Consider the following 23515-nt stretch of genomic DNA (forward strand, 5'->3'; position numbering starts at 1 on the left):
TTGGGAAAAAGGATCTTCTGTTAAGAATTTGGATTCTATTTTGATCTTTAACAAGCCAAATTATCTTTTTTGTATGATATTTAAAATATAAATAGCATTACTTAATATAATTATAAAATACACAAGGGAATTAGAGATTTGCTAAAATTATCCATTTAATTACTAAAATTCAGCAATTTTACTGATTTTTTCCCTGAAAAAGGAGTATTACATATATGTATGTGTGTATAATAAAGTTCATGTGGATAGGAAACCAGAAAATATTTTCTATGGTGGCTTTAAAGTACATTTTTAAACAAAAATGTTATCCAGAGCCATGTTAGGCAACAATGTAACCAAAGTATAAATAGTAGAAATTCACATCTCCTCAAACAACTGTCCTTCCGCTTAGAACACAATGAACTTCTTGGGTAAGCAGAGTTGTTGTTCACTTAGCTGCGACTCCATTTAAGCATGGAATCAAAGCAAAACAAAACAAAAACAAAAAAGTGAAGAAGTGAATAGAAAAAATATGCATTCATAGTTAACATATGCTATCTAAGTGTTAGGTTCCTACAGAAATATTTTGCTATATGTTTTTAAAATCACTTTTCAGGGGTAGCTGTTTTCATCCAAGGATCAAATGATTTCCCCCACTTTCATTATCTTTTATAATGAAATGCTCTGTTTTCAAGTTACTTATTGGAGTTGTTACCAACAAACACTGTCACACACATTCAGTTCAAGATATGAATATTAGTGTAATACTTAGTTTCTGTTATAAATAATATATGTATAAAACAAATAGGGCTGCCATTACTTATATACTGCAATAAATACACAAGAATGAATACAAATTAGTTTTCATACAAATACAATTTCTAACCAACTTAGGAGATTTCCAATCTATGAGGACATTAAATACTGTAAATACCAGGCAGTCTCCTCTGTTACAGAATGCCAGTCAGGAGAGATCTGAAAGAGATTCTTTATTGGTAGCCATATACAGTTGATTATACCATCTCTGTGTTTTCTTGCTATTTAAGAAAAAATATAGAACCTGGACATTTAAAACATTATCAATGCAATAATCACTACAGACTGTCACTGGATCTATTAAAATTTTGTTAAAAATTACCAAAGTCATGATGAATACAATTATTGCAGCTACATCATTTGAAAAAGTAATATAAATTATGCTGCTGAAGACAAAAAACATTGAAACACATAAACATCACAATGTAACACAGCAATAACTCATAACTATTTAATATGAAAAACTAAAAAGTTATGTTAGAGAACTTGGGAATTTTCCACTTTAGCAAAAACAATCTATGTATCTCCAACTTCTATGATACAGTATACAATAAAATACTTTTAAAAGATAGGACATTCAAATGCTTCATTTACACAAATAATATTGCCAATACTAATAAAAGTGATGCCCTTAAACATGAACTGCTCTGCTAATTGTGATTTTAAAAATGTTTTCTTTACTTAATTTTACATTTTAGTTAGCAGTTAGCATTACATATTAATCAGTTCTGGGTTGACAAATAGAGAAGATCCTAGTCAAAATACTGTTGCTCAAAAGTAATGTACATCATATTGCTTGAAACTAACAACCATATAAAAGTGGTAATCGTTTATCTAAACATTGATTATGAAAGACAACTGGCATATATTTGGGCAGAGTGTTGAGTTCATGATGGTTTATTTACGATAAAAGTACTTCTACCGAAGCTAACATGATAGATAAGTTTCTATGTCAATTACTACAGTCTCTTAAAGTTATAAAAATATTATATAAAATACCACAGGCTTTAGAGGATATAACTTCATGTGGTTCTGATACTAGCAGCTGAAAAGTATTTATAATTTAAAAATAAATAAACTATAGAGGTAAACCAGTTACAAAACAGCAGAGGACTGCAATAGTCACAAGAGTGAAAAGAACCGCTTAATTACACAATAGCTAACAAAATGGTGAAGCAGTTGGATCAAAAGTTTTAAAAACCTCTTTCAGAGATTTGTCATCTGGTTCTTTACCGGGATCATTTTCTGGGGTGGGACTCATCTGTCCTGGCTGTCTTGACTGCCTTGGATCGCTGTACTGGGGTCTAATTAAGCCTGTTAATGCCTGAATAGGAAGACTGTGCACTGCTGGGACCTGAACCACACCAGAACTCCTGAGATTATCTGCCTGTGGGTCAACTGGCCCATCAACAGTGACTTCCACGTTCGGACTGGTTTTCTGTGGCGGGATTGCCTCTCCGGGAGAAGGTTCATTTTTGTCACTACTTTTTAAACTACCACTTTTTTTCTGGTTCTCTGCATTTTCTGTTGCTAGCTCTGATGTAGATGATGAACCATGCTCCCTAGGGTCATACAAACTAATGCCACTAAGAACTGAACTTGGAGTTCCCAGTGGAAGGCCAGCTGAAGAGGAGAGTTTAGGGGCATATGGAGGCAAGGCCCCGGGACTAGAATTGCTAGTTATTGCCCCTGAGGGCTGTGATGAACCAGGGTTTGATCTGGTTAAGTGAGGGGCACTCTTTAATGTATGTGAATCCTTTGTAACTGCCTGATGAGACTCTGTACCATGCTGTCTATGAAGTCTAGGATCAAAATTTTTTTGTAGCCTAGGATCTCCTAACTTACTTCCTGAACTATGTAAGTCCCCAAATTGTTCTAGGTAGCCTTCTCTGTTTGTTGTGTTAATTTTGGCTTTGGCTGCTAATTTTGAATCAATGGGCACGGTGTTTTGATGAAGATCGCTTTTTGTATTCCATAACCTATTGAGCCTCTGGTCAGCTATAAGAGGGGGTAGAGGTAAATTGATTGAAGATACTGGGTCAGGTTTAGGTAAGGGGACTGGAAGTAAGTCTTCCGGAGCCCACACGATGTGTTTTGCAAAGTTGGGTTTGGTTAGGATAATATCCATTTTAATGTGACTGAACTGTCTCAGTTGTGACCTTGGATCCTGGAGGATTATACCAGGGGAAGAATCCAAAGGTATTAAGAAAGCTTTTTCTCTCAATTCTCTTTCTGTATCTTCATCATCATCATCTCCTCTTTTGTGTTTGACAGAGCCAGCGTTTGCATGGTGTGAATCAAACTTTGTTCCACCAACGGAAGATCCTGTGTGACTACTTCCATTCCCTCTTAATTTTCTGGGATCCCATGCAAGTCTAAGATCCAGCGGGGCAGACTCAGAAGCTTTTCTCATGTCTTGCCTTGGGATAGTACGAAGTCTAGGGTCAACAACTTGGTTTCCTTTACTTTTCTCTTTAGCAAGTCTTGGATCAGTAGGAGTGCTGAGCTCTGTGGAAGGTTGTTGCTGATTCCTTAAAGTTTCTGTTTGTTTCTGTAATGTTTTCAGTATTGACTTGACACTGCTTCCTTCTTCCTCTTCACTACTGGAATACCAGTTAACAGTATCATCTAAATGTAGACAAAAACTTATTGTAAAGAATGAAACAATCATATTTGGCCTTAATTGAGATAATTTAAAAAACACATGCTATTTCTGAAATAAGTGTAGTCTGACTTCAAGAAAATGCATCATAGAAATGCCAGAGTTTCAACACTGGAACAAAATTAGATGTGGGATGACAATGATCAATTTAGTCGTTATACTCCATAAAGAAAGAAGTGTGATACTAGAATATGTGTAATGTCCTTCCAGCCAGGAGAAAGTCAGAACCTTTCATTCCGACTGGCCAAAGTGTGTGTGGTATGACAGAGTTGGGTAAGAAGAGAAATCCTCTTGGAAAAGAACACCAAATGTTTTGGATGTCTTTAATTCAAGTAATACTCAGGTTTCATAGCTCTGGATTTATCAAGATAACAAGGGAGAAATACTTTTTAAAAATCTGGAAAGAAAACAAAAACACTAATAGTACTGGTTAAGGAAGCAATGGGAACTGACCAAATGAGGGATGACGTAGAGATTTTTCATTTATAGCTTATTATATTTTTAGATGTTGACATATGTGAATATATTAGCTATTTAAACATTTAAAATTAAAAGTAACAAAACTAACATCCTGAAATCTATACACTTTATGGGAACACTTCAGACCTTACTCCTAGTCTATGTAACCTTAGTGTGTTAGATACACTGTTAAGAAGCTTAACTATCAGAGGTATTCTCTCTAGTAGTACAGAAGGGATTATAAACTGATGCTGCAGAAGGGGAGTCTCCTTCCTTTCCATTAAAACAACTACATTAACTCTGAATTGGTTACACACATACACTCATACACACACACTCATACATACATATACATACTAGAATATCTTGGATGAATAGAATATTGTAAATATTCTCATTTTACCTCATTTCATTTCATTAATGTGTTTCTATTACATGGAACTTCAGTGTTACACATTTAGTTTGAACATAGCTTGCAAAACAAGTACTGAAATTTAGGCTGAAAAGTGTGGTTTAAAATTGTACAGACTGGGGCATGCGGGTGGCTCAGTCGGTTGAGTGACCAACTCTTGATTTCGGCTCAGGACATGATCTCACAGTTGGTGAACTCGAACCCCGCTCAGGCTCTGCACTGACAACACAGAACCTGCTTGGAATTCTCTCTCTCTCTCTCTCTCTCTCTCTCTCTCTCTCTCTCTCTCTCTCTCTCTCCTTCCCCTCTCTCTCTCTGCCCCTCCCCTGCTCTCTCTCTTTCCCTTTCAAAATAAATAAACATAAGAAAAGTCTTAAAGTAAATTTCAAAAATTGTATAGATTATATCACAATGGAAAAAAGTTTTTTTTTTTAAAGATTTTATTTTTAAGTAATCCCCCTGCCCAACATGGGGCTCAAACTTAACAACCCCAAGATCAAGAGTCGCATGCTCCACCGACTCAACCAGCCAGGTGTCCCAACACAACTGAAAAAAGTTTTACTCATATCTCAGTGTCTGAAGAAAACTACTTTTAGGGGCATCTGGGTGGCTGAGTCAGTTAAGCTTCCTGCTCTGGATTTTGGCTCAGGTCATGATCTCATGGTCATGAGATTGAGCCCCATGTTGGGCCCTGAACTGATGGTGGAGCCTGCTTAAGATTCTCTCCCTCCCTCTCCCTTGGGCCCTCCCCTGCTTGCGCTCTCTTCTCAATAGAAAAAAAAAGTGAGCTAGCTTTCAAAACAACAACAACAACAACAACAACAACAACAACAACAACAGGCTACTTCTACACACTAGATCTCTTTTCTTCTTCTCAGTGACCTCAGGAAGCCTAAAGCTTTTACCTATTGCCATTATTTTAAATACTTCTGTATAGGAATTTCACTCCTCACAGAATTTGTTACTTGATCCAAATAGGTAAGATGATCCAAATCTGATCCATATAAGGAAAATGCTATTTTATTTTGACTTTCATATCTATAAGCAATCTTAAATCCTATTTGGAATGAGAATGAGTATATGACAGAAGGAAAGCAAACCAGTAGAGATAGCCCAATGGAAAGGAGATATTAGATAGGAAATGACAGTTATCAGCTTTTTATCAAAGGACAGATAAACTTATAAGGGCATTAAAATTTATAAAAATGAACACAAACACAAAAAACCTAGCTGTTCAAGATTTTTTCTGGACACAGAGAAAAAACTCTCATAAAACATCACCAATTATATAATACTATAGTACAAAATTTTATATCTAGAAAATTTGTAATTTTCTTATTTATGAAAATACAAATGTTTGTAAAACTTTATAGAAAATAATGAAAATTGTTTTTTCTTAAAATTAAGTTTTAGCACTTAAAGGAGCAAACATAAATTGTACAGGAAATTAACTTATTAGGAATTCCTCGTTTCCCCATGATGTTAAATAAATGAAAAGTTAATGCTACCTTCTTTGAAAAGGCAACAAACAATGTTTATATAATAGCTTGTAGCTACCTAATGTTATCTAGTTCTACACAGTTATTTATAAATTTTATATTTAAGAGTGGGCAAATGGGCACCAGGCTGGCTCAGTTGGTGGAGAGTGTGACTCTTGGTCTGAGTCGTGTGTTTGAGCCCCACAGTGGGTGTGCAGTTAAGAAAAATACACACACACACACACACACACACACACACACACACACACACAAAATAGAGTGGGTAAACACATCAATTTTGTAATTCATAAAAATTTGATGCTTTAAGCTTTCTCTCAATTAACTAATTGCTATACACTTATCAATATCAAAACCACTAGGGTAAACTTGGTGTCTCCACATAATCTTTAAAAAAAATTTTTTTTAAATAATGTTTTTATTTATTTTTTGAGACAGAGAGAGACAGAGCATAGCAGGGGAGGGGCAGAGAGAGAGAGAGAGAGAGAGAGAGAGAGAGAGAGACACAGAATCTGAAGCAGGCTCCAGGCTCTGAGCTGTCAGCACAGAGCCTGACGTGGGGCTCAAACTCATGGACTGTGAGATCATGACCTGAGCCGAAGTTGGACGTTTAACCGACTGAGCCACCCAGGCGCCCCTCCACATAATCTTTTATATTAAAAAGAATACTCCTTCATAATATAGTAGAACCTGAAATACACAGCTTGTGCCCATAAAAACTTCTCTAATAACTGAGTCATTTTAAACTTGGGCTAGAAGTCAAACTTCCTGAACTGGAAGATGTCCTGTTTCTGTTCTATTTCTTTCTTCCAAACACAGGACTTATTAGCAAGTCTGCTCAGCCAGGCCTCATACTATAGCTTCAGATCAAACTTTTTGCAATTAATTACTAAAGCATGTATGGCCCTGGAAACCACAATCAATTCCAAGCAGATAGGAGCTACGAGGTAAATTGGAAATAGAATAGATAGTTTAGAGGAACTCCTTTTCCAAGTTTTAACCTATTCAAGACCGTTTCAGGAACCAAGTAATCCAAAGTAAGATGCTATCACAGCACCTGACACACCTTCTTCCTTGCTTGGTGCCCTCTGAGGTTGGGTGCTGCTTGGTTCATCTTCTTCTTGGTATTTCTGAGTAAGTCTCACAAAAAGAGCTCTCTGCACTGCAGGAAGGAGACCTGGTGCAGGCAGGGGGCCGTGGCCCGTCGTGTTGCTGCTGCCGTCAGATCCGCCACCCCGGTTTGGGGAATCTTGAACAACCGGAGGCTGATGCTGGGCAAATTCAACATGCCACATGCCATCTATACACATAACACAGAAAGACACAGATGCGAATTTAGCACAGAACTCCTCTAGAGGGCACCACGGTTATATTATATATATTATATTATAGTTATAACAAATTGAAGCTCTAATACTAACTACATTTGATTACCAAATTATTATGTGATTGTAAATATTTTTTAAAACTATCTAAAGTTCTGGTGTAACCAATGTTTGGTTAAATTTAAAACATATTTTATGGTTTTGGGGGCACCTGGGTAGCTCAGTTGGTTAAGTGGCCAACCCGATTTCGGCTCAGGCCATGATCTTGTGGTTCATGAGATCAAGCCCAGTGTGGGGCTCTGTGCTGACAGGGCAGAGCCTGCTTGGGATTCTCTCTCTCCCTCTCTCTCTGTCCAACTTCATTTGTGCTCTCATGCATGCTCTCTCTCTCTCAAAATAAACTTAAAAAAAAAAAACATGTTTATGGTTTCAATTTCATTACATTTTACTTAGCTTTATTTAAAACATACATTCTTATGTTTTTAATGAAAGACAGATAACTCCAAAGATTTTAAATTAAAAATGAGTTATTTCAAAAGGAAAACTTACCACCAGAGTTATTGGGTGGCTGGAAATTATGTACAACATGCTGTGAATAGTAATTATCATAAAACTCGGCTGGGTTTTGTACGGACTCGTAACTGGTGTTGAGCTGCATTTCACCAGTACTTTGCAGGTATGACGAACTTGGAGAACAGTGATTCTCTCTAGGTACTTTCATCATGTGTTCTGGAAAGCCTGGGCAATGGTAAGCACCACTCATACTTGGTGGTGTCAAAGGTGGATCTGGTTGAACAAGTACTCCAGCTTGACTGTGAGGACCTAAAATTCCAGGTGGACCAGGTGGCAAAGGTGGGCTGTGCGGCACGGCTGCACACGGATGATGTCCGGGGGAGCCTGGGTGCATCACAGGACTATTATGTCCCTGAGACATATTGGGTCCAGGACCTGGACTTGATCCAGAACTATAGATATGTTGAGGATGTGGACTGCCTTCCTGAAACTGTGGTCCTGGTGGTGAGGCACTATTATAAAATGCTGGTGGCCTGTAGACAGAAGGAATATTTCTTAGCTCAAAGAAAGAGGCAAGTAAGAATGTTACATTTTTAAGTAAGTATTGGTTGAATGTGCTTTTCTATATCAGAACGTGTTTTTAAGAAGCAGTTTATTCCATATTATCTCCAAGTGAAAACACCAATACATGCATCTTGCTTTCATTTTCAGCTCACAGTCTTAACTGCCACTCACTATCACCTGTTCTAAAACTTACTCAGAGATATTTTGAAAAATACAGAAAAGTACAAAACTAAGTAAGAATCACCTCTAATCCCACCACCCAAAGATAAATTTTTCTTTATTAGTTCTCTCCTAGTCTAGGCATACACAGAACTTTTTTAATACATAATGAAATTAAAATTATACTATATAAACATACAACTTTTCAATTTCTGATTGATTACTGGTGGCATATAAAAAGACCTTTAGGTTTTGACTATTGTTCTTCTTTCTGGATATCTTACTAATTTAACTACTATTTCTAATAGTTTTGGCAGTTGGTTCCTTCAGGATTACTGAGGAAAACTGCCCAAATAATGGCCTGTCTCTCCAGGCCATTTTATATCTTTATATCTATTATATCTTTCTCTTTTTGCATTGACGAGGATCTGATCTACAGTATTAGCCAACAGTGCACATACCTGTCTTCTTCTTGACCTTAATAGAAATAATTTTAATGGTTCACATTAACTATGATGTTTCTTATAGAGTTCTTGTTCCTCATTTGCTGACATCTCACTGTTAGGGATCCCTGAGTATTCAGGGTTAAAAGAACAATCAACAATAGGACTTAAGGCCCACCCAGGTGCACAGACCCTGCGGTGTGGGTAGCAAGGCTGGAATGGTGGTGTTAGAAAATGCAGATCTGGATCCAGCTTATCCAAAGATGTTCCTCTACTAGCCCAAGGAAATATTTCTCTAAAAGAACTAAATATTCTTAAGCCATGCTAATGCCACTATCTGAAGGTGTTATCAGTATCCATGCAGCCTCCTAACAAATTGGGAGAAATATCAATTCATCCACCTGGCAGTGCCCTTCCGGATGGATTACTGTGTGGAGAGGTTTCTGAAGCTGTGTTAAGGATTCCAAAGAGAAAAGCGTGGATGGCATGCAGTGGAGGGTGGGGACAAAGAGAAAGTAGGAAGTAGCAACTGGGGTGAATGCCAGGTATCTGCTATCTCTACTTAAGTTTAATTATATGATTACCGTGGAATACAAGTTAGTTTCTTAATAAGAATTTTTAGGAGCAAAAATGATATCACTAAAAAAAAATTTAACTTACTTCTTCCCAATCTTATGTGCTAAATCCACAGTAGGTTTCACAACGATTTCAAAAAGAGATGGGATTTTCTTGAAATCATCAGAGAGATCTGTCTGAAAATCATCTTCCGGATCAGAAAAGGGAAAATGCTCTGGAGGGGTTGGCAGAAGCCCAACTCCTGGAGGTGGTTTGGGAAGAGGAGTTATGCCCCGTTTTCTAAGTTCTTCTAATTCTCTTTCATCTTCATTTGTGGCTTCTTCTTCAGTGTTCAACACCTAAAAATAATTGGCAAAGATTACTATTTCAACACAAGCTTTCTTCCTTACATTTAAAATTTTTTTCAATGTTTATTTTTGAAAGAGAGTCAGAGAGAGAGAAAGAAAGACAGGGACGAGTGCAAATGAGGGAGGGGCAGAGAGAGAAGGACAGAGGATCCAAAACAGGCTCTATGCTGACAGCAAGAGAGCCAACATGGGGATTGAATTCACAAACCATGAGGTCATGACCCCAGCCAAAGGTGGATGCTCAACCGACTGAGCCACCCAGGCACCCCTCTTCCTTACATTTAAAAACTGTGAACACTTTAATGAACTAGTTTTGATATTAGAAAATTATCATTTTAAAGTTAAAATGGATCAGAGAGAGAAAACTCATTTTTGATAATGAGATTCAAAATGGTAAAGGATATTTCTCAAAGTACATAAGCTTTTTAATGGCAGAACAAGAGTAAGAAAAGATTCTTAATTCCTAGCCCAATATTTCTGCTTTTCTAACACACTACATTAAAAAAAATTTTTTTTAATATTTACTTTTGAGAGAGACAGAGACACAGACAGAGCATGAGCAGAAGAGGGCAGAGAGAGAGGGAGACACAGAATTCGAAGCCGGCCCCAGGCTCTGAGTTGTCAGCACAGGGCCCGATGCGGGGCTTGAAACCACAGACCGTGAGATCATGACCTGAGCCAACGTCGGACACTTAACTGAATGAGCCACCCAGGCGCCCCTTTAACACACTACGTTAATGGATTAAAACCTAAAATAGCAAACCCTTGATTTCTCAGGAGGGTTTTATGAAATGTAATTTGTAAAACATGATTCAAGTCAAATGAATTTGTGGTGAGACCTAACAAATAACTGAAGTGCAAAAGACAGTACTTACTTTGTCCAAAAGTTTCTTTGTTTCTTTAGTCAGATCATCATGGGAAAATTTACAATTGTCGCCTTGGTAACATTTCGCTCCACTGTGATAGAACTTACATGGAAATTCATGTAAATAAAAATATTAAGGAATAAACCAAGTAAAATCAAACCCCAATATTTTTAAACCACAAAACATAACTGTGCTGAGTCAATCATATCATACTAAATTTTCTATAATCATGTCAGATTAGACGACTTATTTTTTTATTTTAAGATTAAGTATTTTAATTAGGCAGCAAACATTCAAAAATTTTAAATCTTTCTTACTATATTAAACTAGAAATTTTTTAAAGAAAAAATACTTACAATTGTAATAGCAAATACTATAGTATTCTAGTTATGTAAGTCCTGTAATTTTCCATAATAAAAATATTATATAAAACAAATTTTGTAGCAAGAGCTTATATCTATGAAGAAAACAAAAGGGCTTGATATGTCATGTTAAAGTCAAATATCCCAACATGAAAACTATAAGCAAATCATTCTCATGATTTTGGAGACAAACCTCAAACTTCTAAAGAAAATATTAAATCCATTAAGTTTATTAAAAAAATATACCATTTGTGTTTATGTTCAGGGAATTCCTGAGTGGTTTTAGCATATTTATTACTATAATCATTACATTGACAAGATCAAGAGAGAGAAATCATATGATCATCTCAGCAGATACAAAAGGCAACTGCTAAAATTCAAAATCTTTTTTTGACTTAAAAATAAAAACCTCTCAGTAAAATAAGAACACAGTTACTTAACTTGATTTAAAAAATCTTAGGGACACCTCAGTTGGTTAAGTGTCCAACTTCGGCTCAAGTCATGATCTCACAGTCTGTGAGTTTGAGCCTGCATCAGGCTCTGTGCTGACAGCTCAGAGCCTGGAGCCTGCTTTGGATTCTGTGTCTTCCTCTCTCTGCCCCTCTCCTGCTCTCTGTCTCTCTCTTTCTCTCAAAAATAAATAAACATAAAAAAAATGTATCTTAGAACTATAGTCACAAGGGGTGCCTGGCTGACTCAGTCGATGGAGTATGGGTACCTCAATCTCAGGGTTCTATTGTTGAGCCCCACATTAGGTGTTAGAATTCACTTAAAAATAAAATCTTAAAAACAAAAACAAACAAATAAAAACCTACAGCCACAAGCCAAAGCAAAAAAGCACTATCATTAAAACATGTATTATGTCTGTCACAATCACTACTGTTGAACATCATGCTGGAAGTGTAGCCAATATAATGAAAATTAAGAAGCTTAAATGTGATAAAAGAAGTAGTTATTATTATTTACAGATGACATAACCCTATGGGGAAAATGTAAGAATAGGCTGAAAGCTTTTATTTCAATAAGGTGTTTGGTTTCTAAAGAAATATGCCAAATCTTAAAAAGATTTCCTTTTCTTGAGTAAGTCAAATTTATTATAACATTTTGATAGAGAAAGGAGGATTATTTGCCCTACTACATATCAAATATACTATTAGAGAGGGGAAAAATCAAACAACACAATGTGTAATAGTAGTATAGAGGTAGATCTGGTCAAGATGCCATTTTAAATCAGTGAAGATGAGACAGTAAGTGTAACCATCTGGAAAAAAAATAAGGTCCTTACTGCACATCACACATTAAAAAATAATCCATATCAACTGAAGGTATAAATATTAAATTAAAAAAAATACAACCTTAACAACCATAGCTGGATCACGTTTTTGTAAAAACTTATGTGTAAAAATATATACATATATATGGGGCGCCTGGGTGGCGCAGTCGATTAAGCGTCCGACTTCAGCCAGGTCACGATCTCGCGGTCCGTGAGTTCGAGCCCCGCGTCAGGCTCTGGGCTGATGGCTCGGAGCCTGGAGCCTGTTTCCGATTCTGTGTCTCCCTCTCTCTCTGCCCCTCCCCCGTTCATGCTCTGTCTCTCTCTGTCCCAAAAATAAATAAAAAACGTTGAAAAAAAAAAAAATTAAAAAAAAAAAATATATATATATACATATATACATCCAGTCATACACACATACCTCAGCATGGAAAAAAAATCTTGAAGGCTTCACACCATATTGTTAGCATGGTTATCCATGAAGAGTGAGATTACTTAGGATTAAAAAAAGTCAACTTGAAAATTATCAAACATGTACCAAAGTAGAGAGAAAATGAGCTCCCTCCTGCTGGCCATGTAGGTTCAACAATTTTCATCATTTGGAATTCTGTGAGATCTTTATCACTCCTATACTCTCTTCTCGACTCTCCCCACAAACACTGGAGTATATGAAACACAGCACATTCCAAATACATTACGTCAGAAAATGTTTCCAAATTTATTTCAAATGGATAAGGAATATTTTTCTTAGCAATCACAACCTTACCATCAATCTGAAAAAATTAACGCATTAATTTCATCTGATACTGTCAATACACAAATTTTCCAGACTGTTTGCAAAAAATGTCTTTTTATATAACAGCTTTATTCACATCAGGATCCAAACATGATCCATAAATTGCATCCAGTTAATAGACCTCTCAAATTTCCTTTATTGATCTCTAGAAGTCCTCCTTGATTTTTGTATCATTTGTTAATTTTACTATTTGTCAATAGATGGTGTTTAAACACTCTGTACTGCATCGTATTAGGAGGCATTTAACGTATAGTTGGCTTTTTTTAGTGAGGTTAAGACCAAGCAGTCAGCCCCAGTGCTGTCAGCCCAATCTACCAATTATAAAGTTGCTCACCAACATTTCACCTAATGAGTTTAGCAGCCATCAGTAATCACTGCCCAGACCAATTAGAAAAGGGTGAATTCACATGTAATTTTGCCAGAGCCTGCCAAGCTCCCATCTATAGGCATGAACAATTGTGCATTCTTACCACAAAGTTGGAATGTCATCTGTTTTTTCACAGCCTTGCTAACAAACCTTGCTCTCACTTTTAATTTTTGCAAATCTGGAAGCTACAAATGGTATCTCAACATACATTATATTATGAACAGGATGGAGCATCTTTTTATAACATTTTGGGAACATCTGCATTTCTCTATGAAAATTATCTGTATGTCTTGCTCATTTTTCTTTTCAATTTTTAGAAACTCATGTATTAAGGCTGTTATCTCTCTGTAAGTGATGTAAGTTGCAAATAATTTTTCTCATTTTATTATTTATCTTTGGCTACATAGGTCATATTTTTGTCATGCAAGTTTAAAAATTTTTGTGCAAATTTTCAATCTTTTATTGCTTCTGGATTTTAAGTCAGACTTGGGAAAGTTTTCTACTCTTCTGGATTATGAAGGAATCCATTCATAAAAATCATTTGATTTGTATGGTTTCATTTTTTATATTTAGCTCTATGATAAAAAGGGATTTTTTACTTAATTTGTTAATATTATTTTTTGACCTACATAAGACTATTTTAAATTTTAGGTGGAAGAAATAAATGTGAGGATCTGTGAAATATCAGTTTGCTGGCAAGACAGAAATAATCACAGCAAAGCAACACAGACATTAGGGCAAACAGATCCATGGAGCCCAACAGAAAGTCCAGAACAAAACCAAAACATACATGTAAACACTTCATCTACGATGAAGATGGAGTTTCAAATCAGGGAGGAAAGGCTCCATTAGTTATAAATGGTGATGAATAACCAGCAACATAATGGGGGGCAGTTAACATGGAAAGATTCATGAGATTTAGATATAGATAGACACAAAGATATAGATATATATAAATTTTTTTAAAAGAAGAATTATGTATAATGAAATACCAATTTGAGTGGGGACAGGAGTTACAATTTAAATGTATAGATATCCAAAGAGAAATAGGGAAGAATGTACTGTGTTTGTCACTGTGTGATAAGATTTGATGAGACTTCGGTTTTATAATGTTCAATAACTTAATACTTATATTCATAAGTAAAATAATTAAGTCATAGAATAAACAGTTTGCCAACTACTCCTTTAGGAAGTACAGTTGCTTGAAGTACTTATAAGCTGAGTATATTAAATATAAAGTACCTTTAGTTCACAGATTTTCTTTTCCAAAGGGAAGTTATTTTATTTTCCTAGAGAATACCTCAGTTTGCCCTTTCGAAGCACAAAGGCTACCTAGACTTGGTTTATGTAATGTGCCATTTTAAATTTACAACCAAAGTAGACTGTAGAGGTTGTAACTAGGATTTTTAAAAACCTCAGTAATGTTAATAAATAAATAAATAAATAAATAAATAAATACCTCAGTAATGTTTTACAACTTCAATATTTTGGTTAACATATTTTTAATAAAGGATATTATGCATATAAATGCAGTTCTCTCCTTTGGTACAATATCCTTGTAAATAAAATTTGCAGATCTCTTTTCTCTTCTCCAACTCTGCATCATGATCAAATTTACATTGATCTCCCTGTCACAAAAAAGAAAAGCAAAAAAAGAAGAGAAAAAGAGAAACATTGAATTTTCTCTTGGTATTTCATGGTAGAACTATGGACACATCTTCAGTCTTTAAATAAAGAGCTAATAATAATTCAAGCAATCCCTTGGAATTCTTGCCCAAGACAGTGGATGTGGCCATGTACAGAGGCCGCACAGTGAGCATGGCCTCAGAGGCTACTGCCTGGCTCTACCAGCACTCATCATTTCTAGCTGAGCTACTGTGGTCACTTAATTAATCTCCTGGTTTGGCCATGTTTAAAGTGGGTAAAATATGAGGTGCCTGGGTGGCTCAGTCAGTTAAGTGTCTGACTCTTGGTTCCAGCTCAGGCCATGATCTCATGGTTTGTGAGACTGAACCTGCTTCAGCTCTGTGCTGACAGCACAGAACCTGCTTGGGATTCTCTGTCTCCCTCTCTCTCTCTGCCCCTCCCCTACTCTCTCTCTCTCTCTCAAAAGAAATAAATAAACATTAAAAAAAATAAAAAAATAAAGTGGGGAGAATAACAGTAACTACTTCATAGGTTTGCCGTAAAGATTAAAATGTTTAATATTAGTGATCCACTTTGAACAGTACTTGCCACATAGTCAGCATTATGTGTTTGTTAAATAAAACCTGATTTAACAAAGTATATTACTGTCCCAGAATATAATTAAATGAGCTCTGTGGTACAGTATTTCCATGCAAGATACATTTCAAAGAAATAGCTTTATGACAACTATATGAGAAATGAAAAACCTAACCACCCCCAAAAGACTAAATTTTAAAGATTATTTTGGAAGTTAAAATGACTCATGAGATATCACTATAAATTTACCTTAATACATCTCCCTTCCAGAAAGTATTTACAGATTTGTTTTCCTTTGTGTTCCACTGTGTGCTGATTAATGAATTCCTGAGTCATAACCTTCCATTTCTTCGCTGGTTTATTATACTGCGAGAAAAAAACAATTCATTTGAATACAACATATGAAATATTAAAGGTATTAAAATGGATTGAGAAAGCAGTATAATTACAACCTAAAGTGGCCAAGACTGGACATTCCGATGCTATCATTTATTTGGAGTTATGTTTCTAATACACTGCTTATTGCTACTAGTGGTTCAAATAACCCTATTTCTATTTTAATGAGGATGTACAACTACTTTTTAAAGATAAAAAGCTTGGGGCGCCTGGGTGGCTCAGTCGGTTGAGCAGCCGACCTCGGCTCAGGTCACGATCTCGCGGTCCGTGAGTTCGAGCCCCGCGTTGGGCTCTGTGCTGACAGCTCGGAGCCTGGAGCCTGTTTCGGATTCTGTGTCTCCCTCTCTCTGACCCTCCCCCGTTCATGCTCTGTCTCTCTCTGTCTCAAAAATAAATAAACGTTAAAAAATAAAAAAATAAAAAATAAATAAAGATAAAAAGCTTGAAAATTAACAATAATACTCAGTGTTGGCAAAGGTATGATAAAGTGTGCACTCTCATATTATTCTTGATAGCTATGTTATAAAAGACTTATAATATCCATATTGTTAGACACAGAATTTGTACTTTTCAGGAGTATTCTGAGGGAATCATCAGGGAGGCACACATATATTTATTCACAAAAATAACTACTGCAGAATTACTTACATGATAAAACAACAAACAAACAAAAATCTAGAAATACTCTACACATCCAAGATAAGAAGACCAGTTAAATACCTATCAGTGGTAGACTACTATGTAATCATTAAAAACTGATGAGATGGAGGAGCGCCTGTGTGGCTCAGTTGGTTAAGTGTCTGACATCAGCTCAGGTCATGGTCTCACAGTCTGTGAGTTCGAGCCTCACGTCAGGCTCTGTGCTGACAGCTCAGAGCCTGGAGCCTGCTTCAGATTCTGTGTCTCCCTCTCTCTCTGCCCCTCCCCGCTCATGCTCTGTCTCTCTCTGTCTCAAAAAATAAATAAAAACATTAAAAAAATTTAAAAAAACTGATGAGATGGAGAGATAATTTGGGGACATAAGAAATGTTCATAGGGGTGTCTGGATGGCTCAGTTGGTTAAGCGTCCCACTCTTAATGTCAGCTTGCATCATGGTATTGCTGTACATGGGATAGAGCCCTGCATTCTCTCTGCACTGGCAGCATGGAGCCTGCTTGGGATTCTCTCTCTCCCTCTTTCTCTGCCCCTTGTGCACTCTCGCTCTCTCTCTCAAAATTGATAGACATTTAAAAAAAGAAAGAAAGAAAATGCACATAATACTTTACTAAGTGAAAAATTGATCCCAATTTTATAATAAAAAAAGACTGAAGAATAAAAAAGAAAAAAGACTAAAAGAATATACCCCCACATTTAAAAGTGTATGTCTTGGGGCGCCTGGGTGGCTCAGTCGGTTAAGTGGCCGGCTTCGGCTCAGGTCATGATCTCACGGTCCGTGAGTTCGAGCCCCGTGTCGGGCTCTGTGCTGACAGCTCAGAGCCTGGAGCCTGTTTCAGATTCTGTGTCTCCCTCTCTCTGACCCTCCCCCGTTCATGCTCTGTCTCTCTCTGTCTCAAAAATAAATAAACGTTAAAAAAAAAAAAATTAAAAAAAAAAAAAGTGTATGTCTCTAGGTGTACTCCAAAAAAAATTAGAAATTTTTTGAATTATTTTTGTACTTCCTTTAAGAAAAAGAGGAAGGATATATTTCCTTTAGCTTTTAAATTAAAAAACAAAACAAAACAGAAAGAAATTGTATTGTAGAAAATCTCACAGCCCTACATGTTTCCTTAGTTCTCCTTTAACCCCTATTCAACTTTTTTTTTTTGTCCCTATTCAACTTTCGCTAGGAGTACAAGAAGATTGATTTGCTAACAAAAGTATGATGCTTAGCCATGCTAAGGACTTAAGATTCATGAGCTCTATAAAACAACGCTATTTTTCAAACACCCGGTATGCACCATGCTTGGCATACAGTAGGAGCTCAGTAGCTACTTGCTCTTATAATTTGATTTGTTTCCCTTTCCCTCAGTTTGCTGGAGATGGAGAACAAAACACAACCTACTGGAAATAGGAAATTTCCAGCAAACACTTGAGGCAAGAGATGGCTAGACTGAAATCTGACCCTCAGCACTTGCATTTGAAATATGCTTTACTGTAGGAATTCTTGGGGGAAAAAAGCACAAAAATACCAAGAAAACAGACAATCCTATAGGTTCTTTAAAAAAATATAAGCATAATCAAATTGCCCCAGGGAAACACAATGAAATTGCTTATACTATACTATGATAGAACCATTTAAACTGTCTTAAATTTATGTAGATTTGACTCACAAACATTTTCTATTTCTAGGTTCACTTAGAACAAGTAGATATAAATGACCAGCTCATATATGCCTTCTCTACAAAGAATGGTGGCTATAATAAAATAGGAAGCCAAGGAGAATGCATTACACAAAATCAATGGGCCAGCTTGAAGAATATAACTCTGAAATTAAAAAGTAAAAAATTAGGTAATCACCAAAAAAACCCCACCCAAACACCCTGAAAAACACACCAAGTTGCACCTATATTTCATTAATAACTCATTCTATGTTACTTTCTAATGATATGCCTCATTGTTGTAATAGAGGATAGTGGTTTTTTCCGTTTTGTTCTTTTTTTTTTTTTAATTTTTTTTTTTAAATGTTTATTTATTTTTGAGACAGAGACAGAGCATGAACAGGGGAGGGTCAGAGAGAGAAGGAGGCACAGAATCTGAAACAGGCTCCAGGCTCCGAGCTGTCAGCACAGAGCCCGACGTGGGGCTCGAACTCACGGACTGTGAGATCATGACCTGAGCCGAAGTCGGCCGCTCAACCGACTGAGCCACCCAGGCGCCCCCCGTTTTGTTCTTTAGTTTGGTAAAAAAGTAGAAAGTATCTCAGTATCCATAACTGTGAGAAATCTAATTATAATCATGATATTCCAGAAAATCTAACTTTAACAATAAAATTTTAGGACAAAATAAAGTGCCTAGAAGATCTGATCTTTTACGTCTGAATCTACAGAAGCAACATGAATGTCCTCTACCCTTAAAGATCACTTGTAATGTAAGAGCTGGAAGAATCAGTCATCTAGTTCAGCACCCTCACTGGACAAGTATAGAAACTGAAGATTAGAGAAATTAGTGACTTGCCAAGGGTCATATGGTGAGTGAGCAGGCAGGTTAGATAGAACTCTCTGCACTGTATCACAATTACCTCTAAGAAAACACAATTCAAGAAAAGAGGAAGAGAAAGGAAAAATGGAGGGAGAGAGAGAAAGCTAAACTATCTACTTGGTTATTTTAAAATTTACTCTAGAAGATGTATTACACTGGTATAAGGAAAACAAGCATAAAATATTTTTTAAATATATAAAGAAGAGGAAATGAAAGGATCTACCAGTAAAATAATATATATTTACAGAAAATTTAACAGCTGTTATAAAGACAAAAAAAATTTAGATGCTTTATGGCTAACAGAATAAATAAGTCTTTCAAATCCATCAAAACTTTGCTTGTTCTGTGCCTACCCTTGAGTTTTCAAGACTGTGTGAACATACAAGTATCTGTGAGTTTATCTGGCTTTAGGAAGATCTTACACTCCTTGGAAAGGATGGATCTATATTGGCCACTTTACCATGTTCACTCTATCCTGAATAGGTCTCCCCTAGACTACTCCCAAACATGAGCTACATGCTTGGGCTCTGGCACTCTTCTGGTTGTTTCTGGAATAAAAAGAAATCTCTCTTGACAGCCAATAAACTGAAACAGTTGGTAACATTTTAACCTTAATAAACAAAAGGAAAAAATATTCTAAATCTGATGAATGTAAGAGAAAGAATTTATTCTGATTTTCTATACCATGATAAAGAATTTTTTAGTTACAGTCCAGATCTGTAAACACCAAAATGTCAGTGCTTGGGGTGCCTGGGTGGCTCAGTCAGTTAAGCGTCTAACAATGGCTCAGGTCATCTCACGGTTTGTGAGTTCAAGCCCTGGGTCAGGCTCTGTGCTCACAGCTCGGGCAGAGCCTGGGGCCTACTTCATATTCTGTGTCTCCCCTCTCTCTGCCCCTCCCCGCTCACGCTCTGTCTCTCTCTCAAAAATAAACAAACACTGAAAAACAAAAAACATAAAAAAAATAACATGTCAGTGCTTGAAGGGCTCCTTAGAGTTAATTTAATTCCATACTTTCATTTTACACATTAAGCAAATTGAAACTCAGAGACAGGTAGTAACTTGTTCAAAGCCACACTTTCTTGGAAGCTAATTTTTTTTTCCAGGTATAGCGTGTAGGTATTGGTTATAGGAGAAAACTTACTTTAGAAAGTATTCACATTAATTTAGTCTAGGGAAAGTAGCACATTCTAGGGGAGTCTAGGAAGATGGACAGACAGGTTATAATTACTCAGAAATTTCAAGCTTGTTTCCAAAGCTGCTATTCCATGGAACAGTGAGTGGTTCAATGAATGTTAATAAATGTGGGTGGGATGAAGGAGTGAGTTCAGGGTTAAGTAAAATTTGAAAACAGTGGATTGAACAAAGTAAAACAGGATTTTTTATATCTAACTTGCAAGGAGCCTTTAATACATTAAAAAAAATTTTTTTAATGTTTATTTATTTTTGAGACAGAGAGACAGAGCATGAATGGGGGAGAGGCAGAGAGAGAGGGAGACACAGAATCCAAAGCAGGCTCCAGGCTCTGAGCTGTCAGCGCAGAGCCTGACGCGGGGTTAGAACCCATGGACCATGAGATCATGACCTGAGCCGAAGTCGGACGCTCAACCGACTGAGCCACCCAGGTGCCCCAAGGAGCCTTTAATACATTAATGTTAACTGAGAATCCCCAAGAGTAGAGTGGTATGTGTTGGGTTTCACTAATTTACCTGGGCCTGAACTTTTTTTTTTAGCTCATACTTATTAACATCTCCCTAAATAGTGTACTAACGAATACATATTAAGAAATCTATGCCCATTATCTTTAAACCCAGACATCAGAAAACCAAGCATTTTCAAATTACAATACATTGCTATCAGTTTGTTCCCACTCAAGGTTGCAGCTTTTAATAATCTACCCTTGCTCTGTATAATTCAATCAATCTTACTGGAACAGTGACAGAATACTGAAATTGGGCCACTTAATCCAGAGTTGCCAAAAGGCTGAAATGTACATGTTCAGAGTTCAAATCAACACATATTTATTCAATATCTACCAAACACAAGGTACACAAATTCATCTTTCCAACCATTTATATCTCTTTTTCCTCTCTTTCAATGCTTTCAGTTTTACTAAGTTAATTTACCACTACAGTATCTCCCTTCTTATCAGCCCTGCTACATATTAAGCTATTATCATTTTAGTTCCATTTGCATCTGGGGAAAATGACTCCTAGGAAAGGAAAATACAGCAGAGAACTAATAGACCATACATTTTTGTTTTCTGACATACCAATTTTATTTTGAGGTGCTTTCAAACACATCCATTTTATTTCAAGGTGACCTAAATTTGCATCTCTATACTTGTATCATGACTATTAAAACAATTCTTTAATTATTTTTTTAAGAATCTGTTTATACTCATTTGATCTTAGCTAGAGAATTTTCATTTACTAGGAAAGTAGCATTACAATCACAGTGATTTCTCTGCAGCCAAACAGGTTAAAACTAGTACCTCTTGAAAGTCATCCATTCCTGAAAAAATATTAGGCCCTTTATTGGTTCTTCCCCCACGGTCTTTGCGTTTGATTTTCTTCGGCAAACCACGTCCACGACCAACATTAAAACTTTTAACCCTCTGTTCAATACCTAAAAGAGTTAAAATGTACTTCAAATATTACAGAAAAACAACGCAACTGTCAATCTATTAGCTTATAAGGAACAGCATATTTTAAATAGTATATAATATACAGTGCATTCTTTTTCTTTTTCTCTAGATTCAATGAAAAATATTAATTAAGTTTTTCCATTTTACTTTCTGGGTATTGCTTTTCATTTTTTTCTTTTTAAGGGATGTTAATGATAATAAAAAAGCAAGGCACAAGAATACACATGACTAGAGAAGTTAAATCTAGTTTTGTTCTTTTTAATTTTCCTTAGAATAAGAAAACAGTTTTTCAGAGAATTAAACATTATATTCATCCCTAAGGAAGACATTATTGATATTAGCGATTAACTTGACCAAATTGAGTTTCTTTTTTTTTTTTTTAACGTTTATTTATTTTTGAGACAGAGAGAGACAGAGCATGAACGGGGGAGGGTCAGAGAGAGAGGGAGACACAATCTGAAACAGGCTCCAGGCTCTGAGCTCTCAGCATAGAGCCTGACGCGGGGCTCGAACTCACGGACCGTGAGATCATGACCTGAGCCGAAGTCGGACGCTTAACCGACTGAGCCACCCAGGCGCCCCAACCAAATTGAGTTTCTAGTGATAATTTTGAATAGATATCACATATATTTCCAAGTAAAATTTATACTTGTCTTACTTTTTAAAAACTTGGTATTAAAAGTATCTAAAATTACCAAAATTAAATATTAGTATAGAATACAGAGTATTTCTCATTTTACCAAAGTCCCATAGAACTAATATATTTTCTTACGTATTACGTGATCTTAAACCTACAAAACAGCAAATAAATATATGAAAAAAATGTTTTTATCAAAAAGAGTCAAAGAAATTAAAATTTTTAAATAACATCAATTTTCACCTTTTCAAAGAATAGGGTTGGTAGGGATTTGGAGAAATTGGCATTTTCACACACTGGCATGCTGTTAAAAAATTGGTCTATCAACTTTTTGTAAATCAACCTTGGTATGTGGATTAAAATTCTTCAAATATGTGGCTATATCTTTTGACTCAATTCTGCATTTCAGAATTTATTCTTAAAAAGTATTTGTGAAGATGTTTTCTGAGACATGTATAAATATGGTTAATCACAGAATTAAAAAAAAAACCTGGGTGCAACTTAAATGTTAAGTAGCACTTAAATCTCAAGTGGTTACTGTTACACAAACCTAAGACTTTGTTAAACAAATTATCGTATATCTATTTAATTGAATAGAATGCAGACATTAAAAGCTACTTGTTAGCGGAAGAATGAGATATACTTCATAGTTAAGGGAAAAAACAAGTAAAACAGCATGCATAATTTTTTGTTAAAAATAACTGTCAGAAAGATTCTGGAAGAATGTACACCAAATATACTAATGGTCACTGTTTTTGGGTGTAGGGATTCAAATTGCTTTTGTTTTATCTTTGATCTTTGTTGGGTTATTGTTTCCACACACAGAAAAGGTTTTCTGCATTTGGCCATGTATTACTTTCATATTTCAGGGGGAGGAAATGAATGTCAAAAATAAAAGAATACTCAATTCTTTAACAGAGCAAACAGGAAGAACTTGAAAGGGAAAACCCCAGGTGGGAATGGATGAGCGAAACCTCTCTATGTTCCCTTATTCCCCAAGTGGAATGATTCCTGACACC

At 36.0% G+C, this 23515-nt stretch overlaps 1 protein-coding gene across 2 annotated transcripts in view; it reads right to left on the reverse strand.

Moving 5' to 3' along the window:
- Window positions 1-951: 951 nt before the first annotated feature.
- Window positions 952-23515, reverse strand: part of ZC3H6 (zinc finger CCCH-type containing 6) — a 69697-nt gene continuing 47133 nt past the window's right edge. Inside the window, exons 5-12 of one of the 2 annotated variants that reach the window (XM_053890946.1) lie at window positions 21707-21840; window positions 15888-16004; window positions 14930-15043; window positions 10627-10734; window positions 9489-9742; window positions 7699-8195; window positions 6882-7124; window positions 952-3423 (exon numbers count right to left, since the gene is read on the reverse strand). In XM_053890946.1, the coding sequence (XP_053746921.1) occupies window positions 1955-3423; window positions 6882-7124; window positions 7699-8195; window positions 9489-9742; window positions 10627-10734; window positions 14930-15043; window positions 15888-16004; window positions 21707-21840 (2936 nt within the window). In that variant the 3' untranslated portion in view covers window positions 952-1954. The remainder of the gene's footprint in view (window positions 3424-6881; window positions 7125-7698; window positions 8196-9488; window positions 9743-10626; window positions 10735-14929; window positions 15044-15887; window positions 16005-21706; window positions 21841-23515) is intronic. The other variant, XM_053890947.1, reaches the window with a different exon arrangement.

The sequence above is a fragment of the Panthera pardus genome, unplaced genomic scaffold (assembly GCF_024362965.1).
Source record: "Panthera pardus isolate Hobbes unplaced genomic scaffold, ASM2436296v1 HiC_scaffold_26, whole genome shotgun sequence".
In the NCBI taxonomy this organism is placed as follows: domain Eukaryota; kingdom Metazoa; phylum Chordata; class Mammalia; order Carnivora; family Felidae; genus Panthera; species Panthera pardus.